This window comes from Palaemon carinicauda, unplaced genomic scaffold (genome assembly GCF_036898095.1).
Source record: "Palaemon carinicauda isolate YSFRI2023 unplaced genomic scaffold, ASM3689809v2 scaffold5, whole genome shotgun sequence".
In the NCBI taxonomy this organism is placed as follows: domain Eukaryota; kingdom Metazoa; phylum Arthropoda; class Malacostraca; order Decapoda; family Palaemonidae; genus Palaemon; species Palaemon carinicauda.
Window position 1 is genome coordinate 630,397 of NW_027171761.1, and position 19,188 is coordinate 649,584.

The window sequence follows — 19,188 nt, forward strand, 5'->3', positions numbered from 1 at the left end:
TGTAAATAAGAAAAGGTATCAATGGCTTTGTTGATAAGACAATTTTATATAAATGCAAACATTTATTTATCTTAGGGGTACCACAGGAGTTAGAGAACTATCAGATAAGATCCAAGAAAGTAGACTGAGGTGGTATAGTCATGTCATGAGAAGAGATGAACAGTTATTAGGAGGAGAGTGATGGAAATGGAGGTACAGGGAACGAGAAGGAGAGGGAGACCAAAGCGAAGGTGGATGGACTGTATTAAGGATGACCTTCAATCAAAGGGATTAACCGGTGATGAAGTGTGAGACAGAGGTAGATGGAGAACGCTGGCCAGAAACATTGACCCCACTTAAAAGTGGGAAGAGATGCAGACAAAGAAGAAGAAGAAGAAGTAGTGTGGGACAGAGGTAGATAGAGAATGCTGGCCAGAAACATTGACCCCACATGCAAGTGGGAAGAGATGTAGACAAAGAAGAAGTAGAAACTTTTATTTATTTATCTTGGTTATGAAGGCTAAAATTGACTATGATTCCTTAGATAATTATTATTTTTATAGATTGTGGATGCAATAAATTTACAATATGGAACAGTTTATTTAAAAACTTAATTTTTGCTTTTATGTGAAAAATGAATTAAAGAGAAAATATCCTTACCATCTTTGTCTCTTTTGCGATTGATAACATTGAGAACAGTATAAATGAACTTCATGAAAAAGAACTCAGGTTATGCCAGTTATTATATTTCGTTTCATTTGCAATTATCTTCTCTAGTTATAGGTGCTGAAAAAAAAATTTGTTGTATTATAAACATTATTATATTATATTATATATTAATTATATACATACATATACCAAGGCACTTCCCCCAATTTTGGGGGGTAGTCGACATCAACAAATGAAACAAAAACAAAAAGGGGGACCTCTACTCTCTACGTTCCTCCCAGCCTAACAAGGGACTCAACTGAGTTCAGCTGGTACTGCTAGGGTGCCACAGCCCACCCTCCCACGTTATCCACCACAGATGAAGCTTCATAATGCTGAATCCCCTACTGCTGCTACCTCCGCGGTCATCTAAGGCATCGGAGGCAGCAGCAGGGCCTACCGGAACTGCGTCACAATCGCTCGCCATTCATTCCTATTTCTAGCACGCTCTCTTGCCTCTCTCACATCTATCCTCCTATCACTCAGAGCTTCCTTCACTCCATCCATCCACCCAAACCTTGACCTTCCTCTTGTACTTCTCCCATCAAGTCTTGCATTCATCACCTTCTTTAGCAGACAGCCATTTTCCATTCTCTCAGCATGGCCAAACCACCTCAACACATTCATATCCACTCTAGCTGCTAACTCATTTCTTACACCCGTTCTCACTCTCACCACTTCGTTCCTAACCCTATCTACTCGAGATACACCAGCCATACTCCTTAGACACTTCATCTCAAACATTCAATTTCTGTCTCTCCATCACTTTCATTCCCCACAACTCCGGTCCATACATCACAGTTGGTACAATCACTTTCTCATATACGTAGAACTCTCTTAACATTCATGCCCAACCCTCTATTTTTTACTACTCCCTTAACTGCCCCCAACACTTTGCAACCTTCATTCACTCTCTGACGTACATCTGCTTCCACTCCACCATTTGCTTCAACAACAGACCCCAAGTACTTAAACTGATCCACCTCCTCAAGTAACTCTCCATTCAACATGACATTCAACCTTGCACCACCTTCCCTTCTCGTACATCTCATAACCTTACTCTTACCCACATTAACTCTCAACTTCCTTCTCTCACACACTCTTCCAAATTCTGTCACTAATCGGCCAAGCTTCTCTTCTGTGTCTGCAACCAGTACAGTATCATCCGCAAACAACAACTGATTTACCTCCCATTCATGATCATTTTCGTCTACCAGTTTTAATCCTCGTCCAAGCACTCGAGCATTCACCTCTCTCACCACTCCATCAACATAACAAGTTAAACAACCAAGGTGACATCACACATCCCTGTCTCAGCCCCACTCTCACTGGAAACCAATCACTCACTTCATTTCCTATCCAAACACATGCTTTACTACCTTTGTAGAAACTTTTCATTGCTTGCAACAACCTTCCACCAACTCCATATAACCTCATCACATTCCACATTGCTTCCCTATCAACTCTATCATACGCTTTCTCCAGATCCATAAACGCAACATATTGATTATATTAAAATATTAATATATTAATTATATTAATATATAAATATTTATAATATTATAAATATTTATATTATAAATATTATAATACATTGACCGGCATTTTTGTCTTTGAATATTTTATGTTCAATAGTAAGTGATCAGCGTATGTACAGTTGGACGCAGGAATTATTTGCTCACTTTACTCTGTGCACTGATTAACCAAACAGATAGTGTAGTGAGGTATAGCATCAGTATGACTGGGTGCGCTTCCTCGGAGCGAGGTGTGCCTGGAACTCCTGTGTCCAACTCTACCTCTTCCATATAGCAAAGGTCTGACTTTGTTTATTTAGGCACTTGTATTTTTTGTCTTACATAGACATGAATTATGCCCCTGTTTACAGTCTGTTAGCTTTAATTCATATTTTTTCATTTGAAACTCTATTTTCAGAAAGTGTATGCAAGTCCCAGCAGGCGCAGAATGGACACAAAGGGAGAAGTAGAAGAGATTACTTATCCAAACGTTTGCTTCCATGTGGATAATTTTGATGAGGTATGTGGAAGTGCCATCCAACTCCTCTACTCCATTGAGCTTTTGTCTTTAGAATTTGAAATTAGACACATTTACAAATTCATTAAGTCTTGTGGTGGCCGATGTGGTAACGTCCCTGACTGGTGAACGGCAGACTGGGGTTCGAGCGCCGCTCAAACTCGGTAGTTCCTTCGGTCGCTGCAACCTCACCATTCTTGTGAGCTAAGGATGGGGTTTTAGGGGAGCCTATAGGTCTATCTGCTGAGTCATCAGCAGCCATTGCCTGGCCCTCCTTGGTCCTAGCTTGGGTGGATGATCATATGTATTTTTGGGCTCAGGCCATGTCGTCCTGATGGAAGTTCTTTTAAAGTAGCTTCCTAGGTTATATTTGACTACAGTGATATATCCCAGAGAATTTTACCTCAAGATATCCAGAATTCTAACTCCTGGCGCGAATATCCCTAACTTCACCTTTAGGGATATCGCATAATATCAGAGGACGTATTCTTGACACGCCATATAGCTATCTTCACCCCGAATAGCGTTTTCGCTTCGAGAGGGAAAGTGGCAAGAATCGAAGGAGAGCCGTTATTAAGGCACACACGACTCCTTACTGTTTTGAGTACCTGTATGGCGTCACGACCGGGCGCCCTCTTGTCATTCCTTTATTCGTAGTGCCATTTGCTCGGTGTTTTCCCTGTGCCCTTACAGTATTTTTGGATTTATTGCTTTTTATGATGCTTTCTCCAGCCTCATCTGCCTCTGGAAAGTTGAGTATTATCTTTACTTTGTATAAATGTAAGCTCTTGCCAGTTTTTTTACTCGAATCAAGGTTCTATTAACGTAACAAGAGCTGCTGCCTAACTGGAGGCGTCATGGACGCTGTCGTTCGCTATGTATGAGTCATTTAGTTAGCCAGAACGACCTTCCTGGTTTTATTAGCTTTAATGAATTTAGCTATTTAGCCTTCATTGCTGGGAAATTTTTATGTTATGCCGATAGTATTCATGGGCTTTGGCGATTTAGGTAACCGATCCTCGCTTACGCTAGGCTTCCTAGCCTAGGCGTTTTGCTTTTAGTACTTTTATGCATGATATAATAGATTTTCCTAGTGTGGTAATTTTATTGAAGCTTTAGGCAATATTTTATACATATAAGATATTTACTGCAATTTTTCCTCTGCCAAAGATAGTATACGAAAGGGTTTCGGTGATTTAGGTAATCGATTCTCACGGCCTCTAGACTACTAGCCTAGGGGCTTTAGTATACTTTCATACATGTCCCCGATTGCTCTTGTATCGCGTTATTCTAGTGGAGACTGATACCTCCTAATCTTTTATAAGACGATACTAATCTCCTTAGGAGATTTAAGAGCAATCTCTTCTCCCTCTGAGTTAGCCCAGGCTTAACCCTAGTCAGCTTTGCCTCGAATTGCATTCGGGTAAAACTAGGGTGTTTCTGTCTTTTCCCTGTAACTGCAGATGCAGGTTTTTGGGTTTAGTCAGAACCTCAGAGTATTTTGTCTGTAGTTGGTAGCCGACTAGCAAGGTGAATGGTATTCCTTAGCTAGGTTAGGCTACCGACATAGGAGGCTAGACCTCCCTAGGCCTCACCTGAAGGCATTATATGATATGATGCCTCCTCCCTGTGGCCTAGCAGACTAGTCCTGTGCCGGCAGAACCTAAGCTGAAGAATATAATTCTATTGCTTGAGGGACACCGGCACTAGAACTCTGTTCCGTTTTGTCTAGAGATGGCGGCGAGGGTGCGGCCAATCTCTTTTCTGTATTGAACTAACCCTAGGCTAAAGGAATAGAATTCTCTGGCCACATGGGATAGTTCTAATATTGGAACAGTCTCTCGTTAGGTAAGGTAGGACAGGCTATACTGCCGGCTCCTTCCACACACACTACAGGACCCTCACCCGCTCCCCCACTCTGTCCTTTAGTGATGGCCTAGCCATCACATTCCTTTGGCCATCATCCTACAATCGACCCTAATGCCGGTAGGTTGTGGGACTGGCTCGGGTTTTCTGTCTGTTGCTCGGCTGTGCCGGCTGCCGGCAGAAGCCCCAACCCCCTGTTGAGTGTTCTTCAGTCCTCTCTTAGTCTGCCATCCATAAACCCTGCCAGCAGAGCCCGGCAAGGTTATGGATGGATGGAAACTTGAATGATACATTCTCCCCTTCCATTTGAACCCTCATTCTGGATAGAAGGCAGTAAGGCAGAGCCTTTACACGATCCTGCTTTCATGCTTTCTGTCTCTCTCTACTGACTAGTACCCGGCAGCTATGCTTAGCTGCCGGCAGCCGGATGGACTGCAGACCGCTGATATAATAATAACTAATCACCGGTTGGCATAAATTGCCGACAGCCGGCGACCCCCCGGCAGCTGGCGGCTCACCGGCTATCTGCTAGCAGCTATGCTAGCTACCGGCAGCCGGACGGACGGCTGACTGCCGGAATACTACCTAACCGCCGGCTAACGGAGGTTGCCGACTGATGGCGACATCCCGGCAACCGACAACGCACCGACAGCCGGCAATCTGCCGCCCATTAACCCCAGAAGGCAGTACACCTTCTGACTTGTACCCAGGTGCTAGCCTGCCGGCATGCCGGCGGCTACTACAGTATATGACTATACAGTAGCCAGTATAATCGCAATATAGATCATACTGTAATCAGAAAACTACAGTATAGATTATACGATATCCCATAATTCTTCTAACGTCCACTGTGTTTTCATGGGCAGCCTATAGTGAGACCACTTAATACAAAGAAAGTGAGTTTTTTCCTTAACATAATTAGTGATCACTAATATCAATCCCCAACATTAAAAATCTGGAAGACAGGTTAGGTTACACTTATATATCCTTATTGGATAGAAATCTTCCAATGGTTTTCTAATATTAGAAATAGCCATGATTTTAATTTTGAGGGAGGTCACAGCAATTGACTGGACAGGAAGCACATGTATGTGTCTTTCCTTCTTCCTTTCTAGCTTACCTATCCTAAGCTATATACAAAACAATATATTGTATACTTAATATTGTGAGATAATTCACCGAATACTCATTGTATTTTCCTCTCTTTACAGGAGGACCATCCCAAGTGCCGGAGTGTTTTCTGCAACGTCCGCAGTAAGAACTTCTGCGGCTATGGACTGTGCAGGACGCACGCGCACTGTGCAGCAACAAAGGGAGCTCTGAAGTATTGGGCCCCCCTTGGTATGTGACGTTTGCTCAAACTTGGTTACTGAGGCTTTTGATGATCAAAAGACAACGGAGTCAAGGGATGCAGCAAGGGAGAAGTTGCGAAAATGGGTCAGGGGTTTTCAAAAGAACACCACTGGGCCCTACCTTCCTAGTGAAAAGATGAGGGCCTGTCTTTTCCCAAGGGCATCTTCGGATGCAGTAATCCCTCAACCTCACTCAGAGATCCCCTGCGTCCAGATTCTGGTAGGATCTGATGTATCAGATGCAATGAAGGACATCCAGCTGGGCGACAGGATGTCAGAAGTGTCAGAAGGCATTGAAAGAAGTCCTCTTGCCTAAAATCAAGAGGAGGAAGTCGATGGTGGCTCCTGAGACTGACGAAGAAGGGACCGAGATAGTTTCGGTTTCATCGGCTCCGGCCACAGAGCCCGTCCCCTCGACCTCCTCTGCTCCCCAATTGGCCGATATGAGGCAGACTTTTAACGTCTATACTCGCTATGATCCAAGATTTAAGGAAGCAGACCACTGAAAAAGAAGTTGCGCTAAGGTTGGAAATGCACCAACTCGCTGCTTCCCGTGCAGCTCCGAAGAAGCTGAACGTTAAGGATCTTCCCCCTTTCTCGGCCGTCAACCCGTGGAGGCATGCTGAGCACATGCCAATGTCAGCGGGGGAACATCTTCATCTCCAACAAGCTGGGCACAGTTCCTGTCGAAGATGTGGAATTCTGGCCCAGCCTAGGGGCCTACCCAGACTGTTACATCCGTCTGAGGACGAAACCACCCTCAAAAGAGGAGACAGAGCCGAAAGAGGTCATAGTCCTTGACCTCCCCAAAGCTCAGGCCTTGCTATCCAGCACGCTGAAGGAGAGGGCCTTCACTAATTCCAAAGTGCCGGCTCTGAGTAAGAAGCACCCTTCCTTCATTGCTGCTTCTTCCCTAGCCTTCCTTTTTATGAAAAAGGGTACAAGGCGACCTTGAAGGTGATCGAGGTAGGGAAACCATGTCCCGCATGCGAGGAGTTTAGGCCGCTCTCCCTCGCCCTACCACCAGACGAAAAAGATTGGAAGGATGTGCATCATACCTTCTCAGTCGGGAAGTTGGAGGCCGACATTGCCGGACGTCAGTTCGGCGAAGACCTCCCCTAAGTTGTCAGACTTTCACCTGCGCCGGGAGCAGGAAACGAAAGAAAGACTTGCCGCCTCAATGTCTCTTCAAACCATGCTGGAGACGATGGCAAGCGACTTCCTATCCCCAGACATGTTCATGGTCTTTGCCAAGTCACTCTTGGCAACCGTGACCAAGGACCTGTACACTTTTATCAAGGCCAGAAGGGCTTGTAGAGAGTTCGTGTTCGCCTCGGCTGCGGTGAGGCATGAACCAAGGAAGCTGATATCATCCAGCATCTGGGGTAAGGACCTCTTCCCAAGCGAAGTGGTTAAGGAGGTCGTCGACAAAGCTGCCACAGAGAATAGTAACCTTCTCCAAAAGTGGGGCTTGTCGATTAAGAGGAAGTCTTCCCAGGATGAGGGTCCCCAACCCAAGAGAAAGACGAAGAGGCCAAGGTCGCCCTCTCGCCCCCCTAGACAACAGCAACACCTTCCCGCGGCAACGGTGCCCCAGGTGGTGGCACAACCATCCACCACGTACCAATTGGTACCCCACCTGTGTCGCCAGTCTTTACCCCGGCCTTCGAAAGGCAATCCACTACCTTTCGGCCGAAATCTAGAAGCTCCTTTCGAGGCTCCTCTAGACGCCCCTCAAGAGGCAAAGGCAACAAGGGTGGATGTGGCCAAGGAGGCAAGTCCTCCTGTTAGCACTCCAAGTGAGATTCTTCTGGTAGGAGGGAGACTCTTCTCTTTCCGGGATCGTTGGACCTTCGATCCCTGGGCCCACAGCCTGATCAAGAATGGACTAGGTTGGAGCTGGAACGCAACTCCACCATCTTTCCCTCAATTCTTCCAACACTCAACCCCAGTTCTGGAAGAATACGTCCAAAAACTCTTGGACAAGAGAGTAATAAAGAGGGCAAAGTCCATCAAGTTCCAAGGAAGGCTGTTTTGTGTTCCAAAGAAGGACTCGGACAAACTCAGAGTCATTCTGGACTTGTCGCCACTCAACAAGTTCATAGTAAACCGCAAGTTCAGCATGCTCACCCTTCAACACATAAGGACCCTAATGCCCCAAAAGGCATACACAGTCTCCATAGACATGGCAGATGCATATTGGCATGTCCCAATCAATCAGCAAGTTTCCTCCTACCTAGGATTCAAGCTACAAAAGAGACAATATGTCTTCAGAGCTATGCCCTTCGGACTAAACATAACCCCAAGGATCTTCACGAAGCTTACAAACGTAGTCATTCATCAACTACGCCTAAAAGGAGTTCAGGTAATAGCCTACCTGGACGATTGGCTGGTGTGGGCAGCATCCGAAGCAGAATGCATGCAAGCCTCCAAGAAAGTGATCCAGTTCCTGGAACATCTGGGATTCAAGATAAACATGAAAAAGTCTCGACTATCTCCAGCTCAAAAGTTTCAATGGCTCGGTGTTCATTGGAATTTACAGTCACACCGCCTTTCCCTTCCATCAAAGAAGAAGAGAGAGATAGCGGGATCTGTCAAGAGACTTCTAAAATCCACTCGTATATCAAGACGACAACAGGAGAGAGTACTGGGCTCCCTCCAGTTCGCCTCAGTGACAGACCCAGTGCTGAGGGCACAATCAAAAGATGCATCAGGAGTCTGGAGAAGATACGCATCAAACGCTCGAAGAGATCTAACAAGACCAATACCAACCCGTCTGCGATCACTTCTCAAGCCATGGTCGGAGGCCCAGCACCTAAAGAAATCGGTACCCTTACAACCACCTCCACCCTCAGTCATCGTTCACACAGATGCCTCAAAGGAAGGATGGGGAGTCCACTCCCACCAACGGAAAGTCTAGGGGACTTGGTCCTCCCTCTTCAAGACCTTCCACATCAACATTCTGGAAGCCATAGAAGTCTTTCTATCTCTGAAGAAACTGAAGCTTCGTTGCTCGATCCACATCAGACTGGTCCTGGACAGCGAAGTGGTAACAAGATGTCTGAATCGACAAGGTTCGAGATCGCCCCAAATCAACCAAGTGATGTTGGCCATCTTCCACCTGGCGGAAAAGAAGAGATGGCACTTATCAGCAGTTCACCTTCAAGGGTTCCGCAATGTGACGGCGGACGCTCTATCCAGGTTTACCCCGATAGAGTCAGAATGGTCACTAGACGCAGGATCGTTCTCCTTCATCTTACGCCAAGTCCCAGGACTGCAGATTGACCTCTTCGCGACGAGTGACAACAAGAAGCTACCTTGATACGTAGCCCCGTATGAGGACCCTCTAGCGGAAGTAGTGGACGCGATGTCCCTAGATTGGAACAGATGGTCCAGGATTTACCTGTTCCCTCCACCCAACCATCTGTAGAAAGTCCTCAACAAACTGAGATCCTTTCGCTTCATCACAGAAAACCTGAAACCTTCATCTCATGATTTTCTCTCCTTATCAGTCAAGAAAAGGTTTGGGATTTCGAAAGACAGTATAAACTTCTTAGAAGAATATGTCTAAATCTACCAGAAGACAATACGAGTCATCCTGGAAGAAATGGGTTGCCTTTGTCAAGGCAAAGAAACCAAAAGAAATTTTGACAGATTTCTGTTTATGATTCTTTATTTATCTCCATGAACAAGGATTAGCAGCCAACATGTGTAAATCTGCCTTAACTAGACCCTTGCTGTATGCCTTCCAGGTGGACTTCTCTAACAAAATCTTAAATAAAATCCCTAAGGCCTGCACTAGGCTTAGGCCTGCAGCACCTCCGAGGCCCATTTCATGGTCCTTGGATTAGGTTCTTCATTTGGCTTCAACCATGAACAATGAAAATTGCTCTCTAAAGGATTTGACCCAAAAAGTTATATTCTTATTTGCACTAGCCTCGGGAGCCAGAGTTAGCGAAATAGTGGAGAGTGGAGAACTGAATCTCTTTCCTGACCCAGCGTTTCTCGCTAAAAATGAGCTACCCACCAAACAGTGGAGTCCCTGGAGAATCTGCCCTCTGAAGGAAGATGCATCTCTATGTCCAGTAGAGTGACTAAAGGTCTATCTTCGTAGAACTTCAGACTTTAAGGGAGGACAGCTTTTTAGGGGAGAAACCTCAGGTTCAACGTTGTCTTTGAAACAATTAAGGGCGAAGATCACCTACTTCATTCCCAGAGCGGATCCAGACAGCACACCTGCAGGTCATGATCCGAGAAAGATTGCTTCGTCTCTGAATTTTTTCCAAAATATGAACTTTGAAAGTCTTTGCTCATATACTGGATGGAAGTCATCCAGGGTTTTCCTTAAACACTACACGAAGCAAGTGCAGGAGATCAAGCACTTCGTGGTGGCGGCAGGTAGTGTGCTAAAACCTGCCGCTTGAAAACTGCTAGGAACAGTGCACTAATTGGGATTTTTAGTGATGGGTGTACATTATCTCTCCCTAAGGAGTGACATGTTAAGTGAAGTGTCACCATAGTGACACTATGGACTGTTCCAAGTATAAAGGTGAAAGAAGCATAAAAGACTTACACATATGCCATGCGTATTGCTACGCAAGTGTCTATAGACTGTGATGACAGAAATAAGAAAATAGGAAAATTTTACAATATTTCCTTTGTAAAGTGGCTTATGCATTTCTTTTCAGATGAACAAGTATTTCTGATATTACCCTCTTATTTATGCTTTTGATTATATTTCCAAATTTCGTTTTATATTGTACTAAAAAATGCACATTGACTTCATGCTTTATTGATTATCAATAAATGTATAATTGAATTTTGCGTCTTTTTCGCCCCAAAATTCTGAATAAATAAAACGTGTCTGAGCATTTCTATACAAACCTTCTCCTTGTGTGTATACATCAGGTTTGTCAGTCCTGGGTGGCGACTGATTTTATATAGCTTGATTGTATTACTGACTTATACAATTGTTCCTACATGGATTCAAACCTGTCTGTCTTTGCATGCAGTTTGCCAAGTAGACCGGGGGAGGTGTCGGTAGTTAATACATACATTTGTTCCTTTCCAAATACAAACTCTGTTTTAAAAATGGTATATGATGAGACCAGTATACCTGTTTGTTGGCTAGATTGTTCATACGAATATACAATCCTCGAGACTTTTCCCAGAGTCTAGCATGACTCTTCCCTGTAGGGGGCAGGAAGCACTAACATAGTTCATGATTAGTTGAAATGGTGTATAACGGTAACACCATATGTCTCTAGGTCTAAATGGCCAGGGAAAATTCTATCTCGCGGTTTAGGCACTAATGGGAAGTCCACAGATACATTAATGCTCTGGTAAACTTTCATCAGGACAACATGGCCTGAGCCCAAAAACGGATTTTGAGCGAAGCGAAAAATCTATTTTTGGGTGAGGTAGCCATGTTGTCCTGATGGACCCACCCTCCTTTTATAAAAAAGGCTGAAAAAATCCCTCCCGAAAGTACTGTATCTGTAGCACCTCACTAACGCTACAAGGAATGACAAGAGGGCGCCCGGTCGTGACGTCATACAGGTACTCAAAACAGTAAGGAGTCGTGCGTGCCTTAATCACGGCTCTCCTTCGATTCTTGCCACTTTCCCTCTCAAAACGAAAACGCTATTCGGGGTGAAGATAGCTATGTGGCGTGTCAAGAATACGTCCTCTGATATTATGCGATATCCCTAAAGGTGAAAGTTAGGGATATTCGCGCCAGGAGTTAGAATTCTGGATATCTTGAGGTAAAATTCTCTGGGATATATCACTGTAATCAAATATAACCAAGGAAGCTACTTTAAAGGAACTTCCATCAGGACGACATGGCTACCTCACCCAAAAATAGACCGTTATATGGTCAGTCTCTAGGGCATTGTCCTGCTTGATAGGACAATGTCACTATCCCTTGCCTTTATCATTTTTGAGCGGTAATTGTACTGTAATGTAAATGTATTAGTACATTTTTCCTGAGAGCTAAAGTAAATATCAAACATCTGCAAGAGTCTAGGCCTGTTAATAATTGGTTCAAATTAAACATAAAAGTAATCATGATTAATGGATGTTTGATAAAAAGCAAGTTTGGGCTGAAGTTTATTTACAATGTCTCAATGTTATCGAAAAGGGATAGATTTTTATGAATTAATGAGACAGGGAAAAAGTAGTGTCATCCAAGCTTTATTTCTGCATTTATAATTTTGTAATTTGACACACACACACACACACACACAGTCTCTCTCTCTCTCTCTCTCTCTCTCTCTCTCTCTCTCTCTCTCTCTCTCTCTCTCTCTCTCTCTCTCTCTCTCAAAAGAGGATCTAATAAAGCTATGAGAATGGTCCAGAAAATGGCAAATGCCTTTCAACTGTGGGAAATTCAAAGTCATGCACATAGGTTATAGTAACCTGCAATCAGATTACTCGCTGCTGGGTAATGAAATAGAAAGTGTGGACCAAGATGAAGATCTTGGTATCATTATCAGCGAGGATTTGAAGTTCACTAAACAAAACATAAAAACGGAAAAGAAAGCACAAGAACTAATAAGGTACATAAAGAGACAATTCAAATACAGAAGCAAAGACATTGTACTACAGCTGTACTCATCATTGGTAAGACCCGATCCTGAATACAGGGTCCAATTCTGGGCTTCAAGTATTCAGAAGGATATAGATAGACTGGAAGCAGTACAAGCTAGGGCCATCAAACTAGCTCAACACTAAGACAATTAGTGGAGGATGGAACGTTTGAACTGATTTGATCTACAAACTCGACGAGTAAGGGGACAGTTAATAGAGGCATTCTAAATTCTTAAAGGAATAACAAATGTAGATTACATCAATCTATTCACGCTTAGCACAAATCAGTCCAGAGGTAACGGATACAAACTGGAGTTGAAAAGATACAACACCACTCAATGTGGCAATTTCTTTACATACAAAATAGAAATACATGGAAAATACTTCCAGCATATGTAGTAAACAGTAACACAGTAAATAAACTCAAAAATATTTTAGACAAGATCATAAGAACTCTTAAATACTTGAAATGAACTCTCTCTCTCTCTCTCTCAAGCTTTAAGCCTCTAACTTGTATATATTTTATCACTTCTAGCAAAACCAATGTAAAATTGACCATTAAGGAGTAGAAAGTTTGGTAGAGAGAAAAAGAAAAATATTTTTGTATGGACACATGTTTTCTTATGAATGTTAGTGACTAAGTTGACAAAGCACAATTTTATAAGCATATTGATGTGGTGTGATGTGAATGAGGTAAATAATTATGCTATTGTAACTTATGTTTTTAAATATTAAACTTAGCCGGTGAATATATAATAGCTGACGTCTCCGACGGCTCGACAGATTCCCAAAAACTCGCGAGCGATCGCCGTGAAGGTTGCGGGTGTGACCACCAGCGCCAGCTATCGGCCAGATACCGCATATACTTGTCAACAACTCCAGTTCTTCTCTGTCGGTCTTGTCGACAAGTTGGTTCCACTCGCTTTATGACCTCGAGTTTTCTACCGAATTGGTGAAGTACTTGGTTTTGGTTTTATTGCTTTCGCCGTGTTGGATTATTCGATTCTATCTTCAAAAGAAATGCTTTTGAAAGGAGAGGAAAAGTGTTTTGTCCTTGCTTTTTTTTTATCTCTGGTTTTTCCATAGAGAAAAGATGGCCGACCCTTCCCTCAGTGTACGGAAGTGTGTTTAAGGCTTTTAGTAATTATTTTATCACTTTATAAATTATTGTTGATATTTATAGATTTTCCTCTATATATTTTATATCTCACCCGCCTTTATTAGGCCTCTTCGATTAGCTTTCCATTTAACATCAAGATAAATTTTATGTTTTGTTTATATGCGGCCTTTACCTATTCCTTGTAGGCGGTCCTAACTGGGAAAACGAAGTTAAACAACGTTGAGCCCATTCAACTTTTATTTTTGTTAAGTTTAAATCAATTGCTCTGTAAGAGTTATGAAATGAATATTTTTTTAGAAAATATTTTAAGAAATATATTCCTTGAATAGTCTTCGTGCTGTTTTTTCAAAGATGAACTAACGTTTGGTTTATTTATGCTACGCAGTTGCGCTCTATCGTTACGATAGAGAAAGAGAGAATCACGGTTTCACTTTGCAGAAAGAGTAAATCGATTTTGACGTTTTGTTCATTCTTCTTTCAAACTGAAGTGTTTTAGATACTAATTTAAAGGTACTTGTTAATTTTCAATTTCTTAGTCCTTTCAGTTTTTTCCTTTGGTCAAATAACCTGTTTATTGACGAAGGGTGAGTGGGCCATTCTCTTGTGTGTAACAAGAGAGAGAGAGAGAAGGAGAGAACGATCCGATCTTTATTCTCGTCCCAAGTCTCTGTACAAGGAGTTTGGGAGCGAGTATCGTTATTCTCGATTCAGTTTTTTACTCTCATCCCAAGTCTCTGTACGGGGAGAGAGGATAAAACGTTTTAGTTTTTATTCTCGTCCCAAGGCACTGTACGGTGAGAGATTGAAAACGTAGTCCTTAGTAAACTAGTGTTTAGTCTCCTCCCCAGTCACTGATCTTTTTAACTTTATATATTTCCGTTTTATTCGATATATATATATATATGTTTATTGATTTTTGCATGTGTGTTTCATTTTGTACTAATGTGCTTACATTATACGACTCATTTCGCAATTCTAACCTTTTGATGTAAGGGAGAATTGCGTGCTTCAGGTAGAAATCAGTTTTATTCATGCCTAATGTGAAATTATTGAAAAATACGATATCAGTGAAGTAAGTGCAAAAAACATGTTCTGTGTTGCGACCGAGGGTTCGTCTGTTCGTGCTTGTCGCTCCCCTAGTCCGAGATCTCTTTCAGGCTCCCCTGCACCAGGGAGAAGTAATGTCGTAGGACTTAAGGGGACGAGAGGCTTTAACCAACGTACAGACGTTCCCTCTTTGGTATCGGACGTTTCTCGTCAAGATCGCCCTTACCATAAGACGGGTGAGACTGTGTTCTCCTCGTCATCCGAAGACTTTTCGCAAAAGAAACCTTGGCGCAAGGTTTCTAGACCCTTGAAGCGAAAGTCAGTCCCCTCAGGACAGGTCCAGCGTCCTGGCTGTAGCCATTGGGACAGCTCTGACCCTTTGCAGTCGTTGGAAGACTGTTCGCCTATTAAACGCAAGCGTAACTCGGGGTCCGAGGGTCGCGGTAAAGGCAATGTTTTGCCAACACAGACGTTACCGTCGTCTCGGCCCGTTCCGACTCCCGTTGATCCTAAATGGGTTGTCCTGCGGGACATGCAGACTAAGCTTGCCTCCCTTATGGAGGAGTATGACGTTGAGCAGGTTCACGATGATCCTTTGCTTTCGAGTCGCCGTTACGCTGAACGAGACTCTGGCCGTCAGCCGCCCAAACGAGTATTTACTCGTCCGTTTGACGTTAGTGCTGACGTTTTCTTGTACTTTGAAACGTGATGTCAGTAGTTTTTCACGTCAGTCACGTGACATGGATCCTCCCTCGCTGCAGTCTCGTGTTGACTTTCAGCCGCTGCCGCAGTCTCGTGTTGACGTTCAGCCGCTGTCGCCGCAGCCCCGACCTGACGTTCGCCGACCGGCTCCGTTGCCTCGACGTGACGTTGAGCGTCAATCACCGCAGTCGGAGGTTGTTTTGCCTGCTTTGTCTATGCAATCAAGGCAGTTCCGACGTGACGTCGAGCGTCAATCAACTTCAGTTGTTGTTGTTGGTCAGTCACAAGGATTTCAGTCCTTTCAGCAGCGGCGTGACGTCGCTTCCTCTACTGCTACTGCTGCTCTTTTGCTTGTTGATATTGCCTGTCAAGCGTTGCCGCCGCGGCAGGTCTCTCCTTTTCATGAGACTCGGCAATTGTCGGACGAGGTTCCTTCAGATGAGGAAGTTGCTGATCCCCCTCCAACTGATTTTCCTTTGGGGACTTTGTCAGACGAAGAGGAGCCTAAAGCTGCTCAGCCCTCTATGGACTTAAAAAAAAAAAAAAAAAAAAAAAATCATGCTGATTTTTAAGGATCTTTTTCCGGACCATTTTGTAACTGCTGCTCCTCGTTCGCCTCCGTCAGAGTTTACGCTAGGCCTAGCTACTTCGAAGCCTTCGTTTACTAAGCTAGTGCTCTCTCGCTCTTCTAAGAGAGCTTTACGTTTGCTAGGCGACTGGTTGATCACCAGGAGGAGTTTGGGGAAGACAGCCTTTGCTTTCCCTCCTTTTAAACTGGCTTCTAGAGCGAGCGTCTGGTATGACACGGGAGAAGTTCTCGGCTTGGGAGTTCCTGCCTCTGCCCAGGGAGACTTCTCAAGCCTCGTAGACTCTCCCCGTCGCCTGGCCATGAGACGCTCCAAGATTTTATGGTCGGCTTCAGAGCTAGGCCATCTCCTGTTAGGAGCTTTTTCGAGCGTTTGAAGTTTTTATTTGTTGGATTGGTCCCTGGGAGCCTTAAGTAAGAAGGTCTCTCCAGCTGTCAATGTATTGCTGTACAATTATGTCATGCATGAACAAGGCTATCAGGGATGGCTCCAATGATCTGACAGCCACGTTCACTGCAGGAACAAGGCTATCAGGGATGGCTCCAATGATCTGGCAGCCACGTTCACTGCAGGAGTACTTAAGATGTAAGTGCGCTCAATGTGTTCATTGTCAAGACAAACTTCACGATGAAGACTACCAAATCTGTCTTGGCAGCAGTAAGGGAAGGCGACTGGATGGTCTCTCTCGACCTTCAGGGTGCATACTTCCACATCCCGATTCATCCAAACTTTCAACAACATCTGAGGTTTGTGGACGGGAAAGTAATGTACCAATTTCGAGCACTGTACTTCGGCCTCATTCCTGCTCCTCTTGTTTTTACAAGGCCCTTGCAAAATGTAGCAAGCTTTCTACATTTTTTGAGGATTCAGAGCCTCCCTTTATTTTGACGACTGGCTAATCAGGGCGTCGTCATTATATCGCTGTCTGGAGAGCCTCTAATGGACATTAGACCTAACCAAGGAGCTAGGTCTCATAGTGAACGTAGAGAAGTCGTAACTTACAGTACCCCATCCCAGACTATTCTTTTTTTGGGAATGGAGATACAGTGTCTGATTTTTCGGGCCTTTTCGTCTCCCACAAGAATGGAACAATCTCTGTTAAAAGTCCTTCACTTGCAAGAGAAAAACAGTTGCTCTGTAAGAGTTTGAACTAGCCTCGTGGGAACTCTTTCATCGCTGGAGTAGTTTATCTCTCTGGGGAGACTCATCCTATGCCCTCTCCAATTTCACCTAAACCATTGGAACAAGGAGAAGGGCTTAGAGAGTATCTCTTTCCCAATCTCCAACTCAGTCTAGACATGTCTGACTTGGTGGGACAGCAACATCAGACTTCGAGAAGGTCTTTCTCTTGCGATCAAGAACCCAAACCATGTGTTGTATTCAGATGCATCGGATTTGGGTTAGGGAGCTCCACTGGACAGTCTGGAATGCTCGGGTCTTTGGTCCACGGATCAGAAGGAACTCCATTTAAGGCAAGTAACATCTCTCCTTTGGCGAGATTTGTGCAAGGAAAAATGAATGTCTTGGCAGACTGCCTCAGCAGAAGAGGACAAGTCATCTCCATGGAGTGGACGTTGCACTAGACTGTGTGCGAGAAGCTATGGATGACATGGGGTCAACCCACCATAGATCTTTCAGCGACTTCACTGACAAAGAGGCTCTCGACTTACTGCTTTCCAGTTCCGGATCCAGAGGCAGCCCACATAGACGCTTTCCTGCTGGACTGGTCTCACCTGGACGTTTATGCCTTTCCACCTTTCAAGATCCTAAACAAGGTGCTGCAGAAGTTCACCTCTCACGAAGGGACCAGGTTGATGTTGGTTGCTCCACGCTGGCCCGCGAGAGAGTGGTTCACAGAGGTACTTCTATGGCTGGTAGACGTTCCAAGAAGTCTGCCGTTACGGATGGATCTCTTGCGACAGCCTCACGTAAAGAGATTTCATCAAAGCCTCCCCACGCTTCGTCTAACTGCCTTCAGACTATCGAAAGACTCTCTTGAGCTCGAGGGTTTTCGAAGGAGGCAGCTAGAGCGATCGCGAGGGCTAGAAGATCCTCTACCATCAGGATCTATCAGTCGAAATGGGAGGTATTTAGAGACTGGTGCAAGTCCTCCTCTATTTCCTCTTCCAAGTGCCTCTGTAGCGCAGATTGCAGATTTTTCTGCTTTATCTGAGAAACGGTCGCTCCCTCTCTGCATCCACCATTAAAGGCTACAGAAGCATGTTAGCTTCTGTTTTCAGGCATAGGGGTTTGGATCTTTCTAATAACAAAGATCTCCAAGACCTGCTTAAGTCTTAAGAGACTTCCAAGGAACGTCATATTTCGACTCCTGCTTGGAACTTGGACGTGGTCCTACGGTTCCTTATGTCAAACAGGTTTGAACCATTAAATTCAGCCGCCCTGAAGGATCTTACCCTCAAGACACTTTTTTTTTTTGGTGTGCTTGGCTTCGGCTTAAAGGGTTAGTGAGATACATGCTTTTAGCAAGAACATCGGCTTCTCCACTAATAAAGCAGTATGCGCTCTTCAACTTGGTTTTTTGGCCAAGAATGGACTTCCGTCTCGTCCTTGGCCTAAATCATTTGATATCCCCAGTCTTTCCGAGATTGTGGGGAATGAAGTTGAAAGAGTGCTGTGCCCCGTTAGAGCTCTTAAATTTTATTTATCCAGAGCTAAACCGCTGCGAGGTTGTTCAGAGGCTTTATGGTGCTCCGTTAAAAAGCCCTCTTTGCCCATGTCTAAGAATGCGTGGTCTTATTTTATTAGACTTTTGATTCGGGAGGCACACACTCATTTAAGTGAGAAGGATCGTAATTTACTTAAAGTCAAGGCTCATGAAGTCAGAGCGATAGCAACTTCAGTAGCGTTTAAGCAAAATAGATCCATTAAAAGTATTATGGACGCGACCTTTTGGAGAGACAAGTCGGTATTCGCTTCATATTACTTGAAAGATGTCCAGACTCTTTATGAGGACTGCTACACACTGGGACCATTCGTAGCAGCGAGTGCAGTAGTGGGTGAAGGCTCTACCACTACATTCCCTTAATCCCAATATCCTTTTAATCTACTCTTGAAATTTTTATTCTTATTTTGGGTTGTACGGGAGACTAAGAAGTCTTTCGCAATCTTTTTGATTTGGCGGGTGGTCAAAATGTTGTTTCTTGAGAGCGCCCAGATTAAGGGTATTGATGAGGTCCTGTTATAG

General features: G+C 44.1%; 1 protein-coding gene across 1 annotated transcript in view; it reads left to right on the forward strand.

Moving 5' to 3' along the window:
• The window catches only part of LOC137637029 (uncharacterized), a 318,070-nt gene that overhangs the window by 90,715 nt on the left and 208,167 nt on the right, over nucleotides 1-19,188 (forward strand). Inside the window, exon 4 of the mRNA XM_068369339.1 lies at nucleotides 2,620-2,721. Coding sequence (XP_068225440.1) covers nucleotides 2,620-2,721 — 102 coding nt within the window. The remainder of the gene's footprint in view (nucleotides 1-2,619; nucleotides 2,722-19,188) is intronic.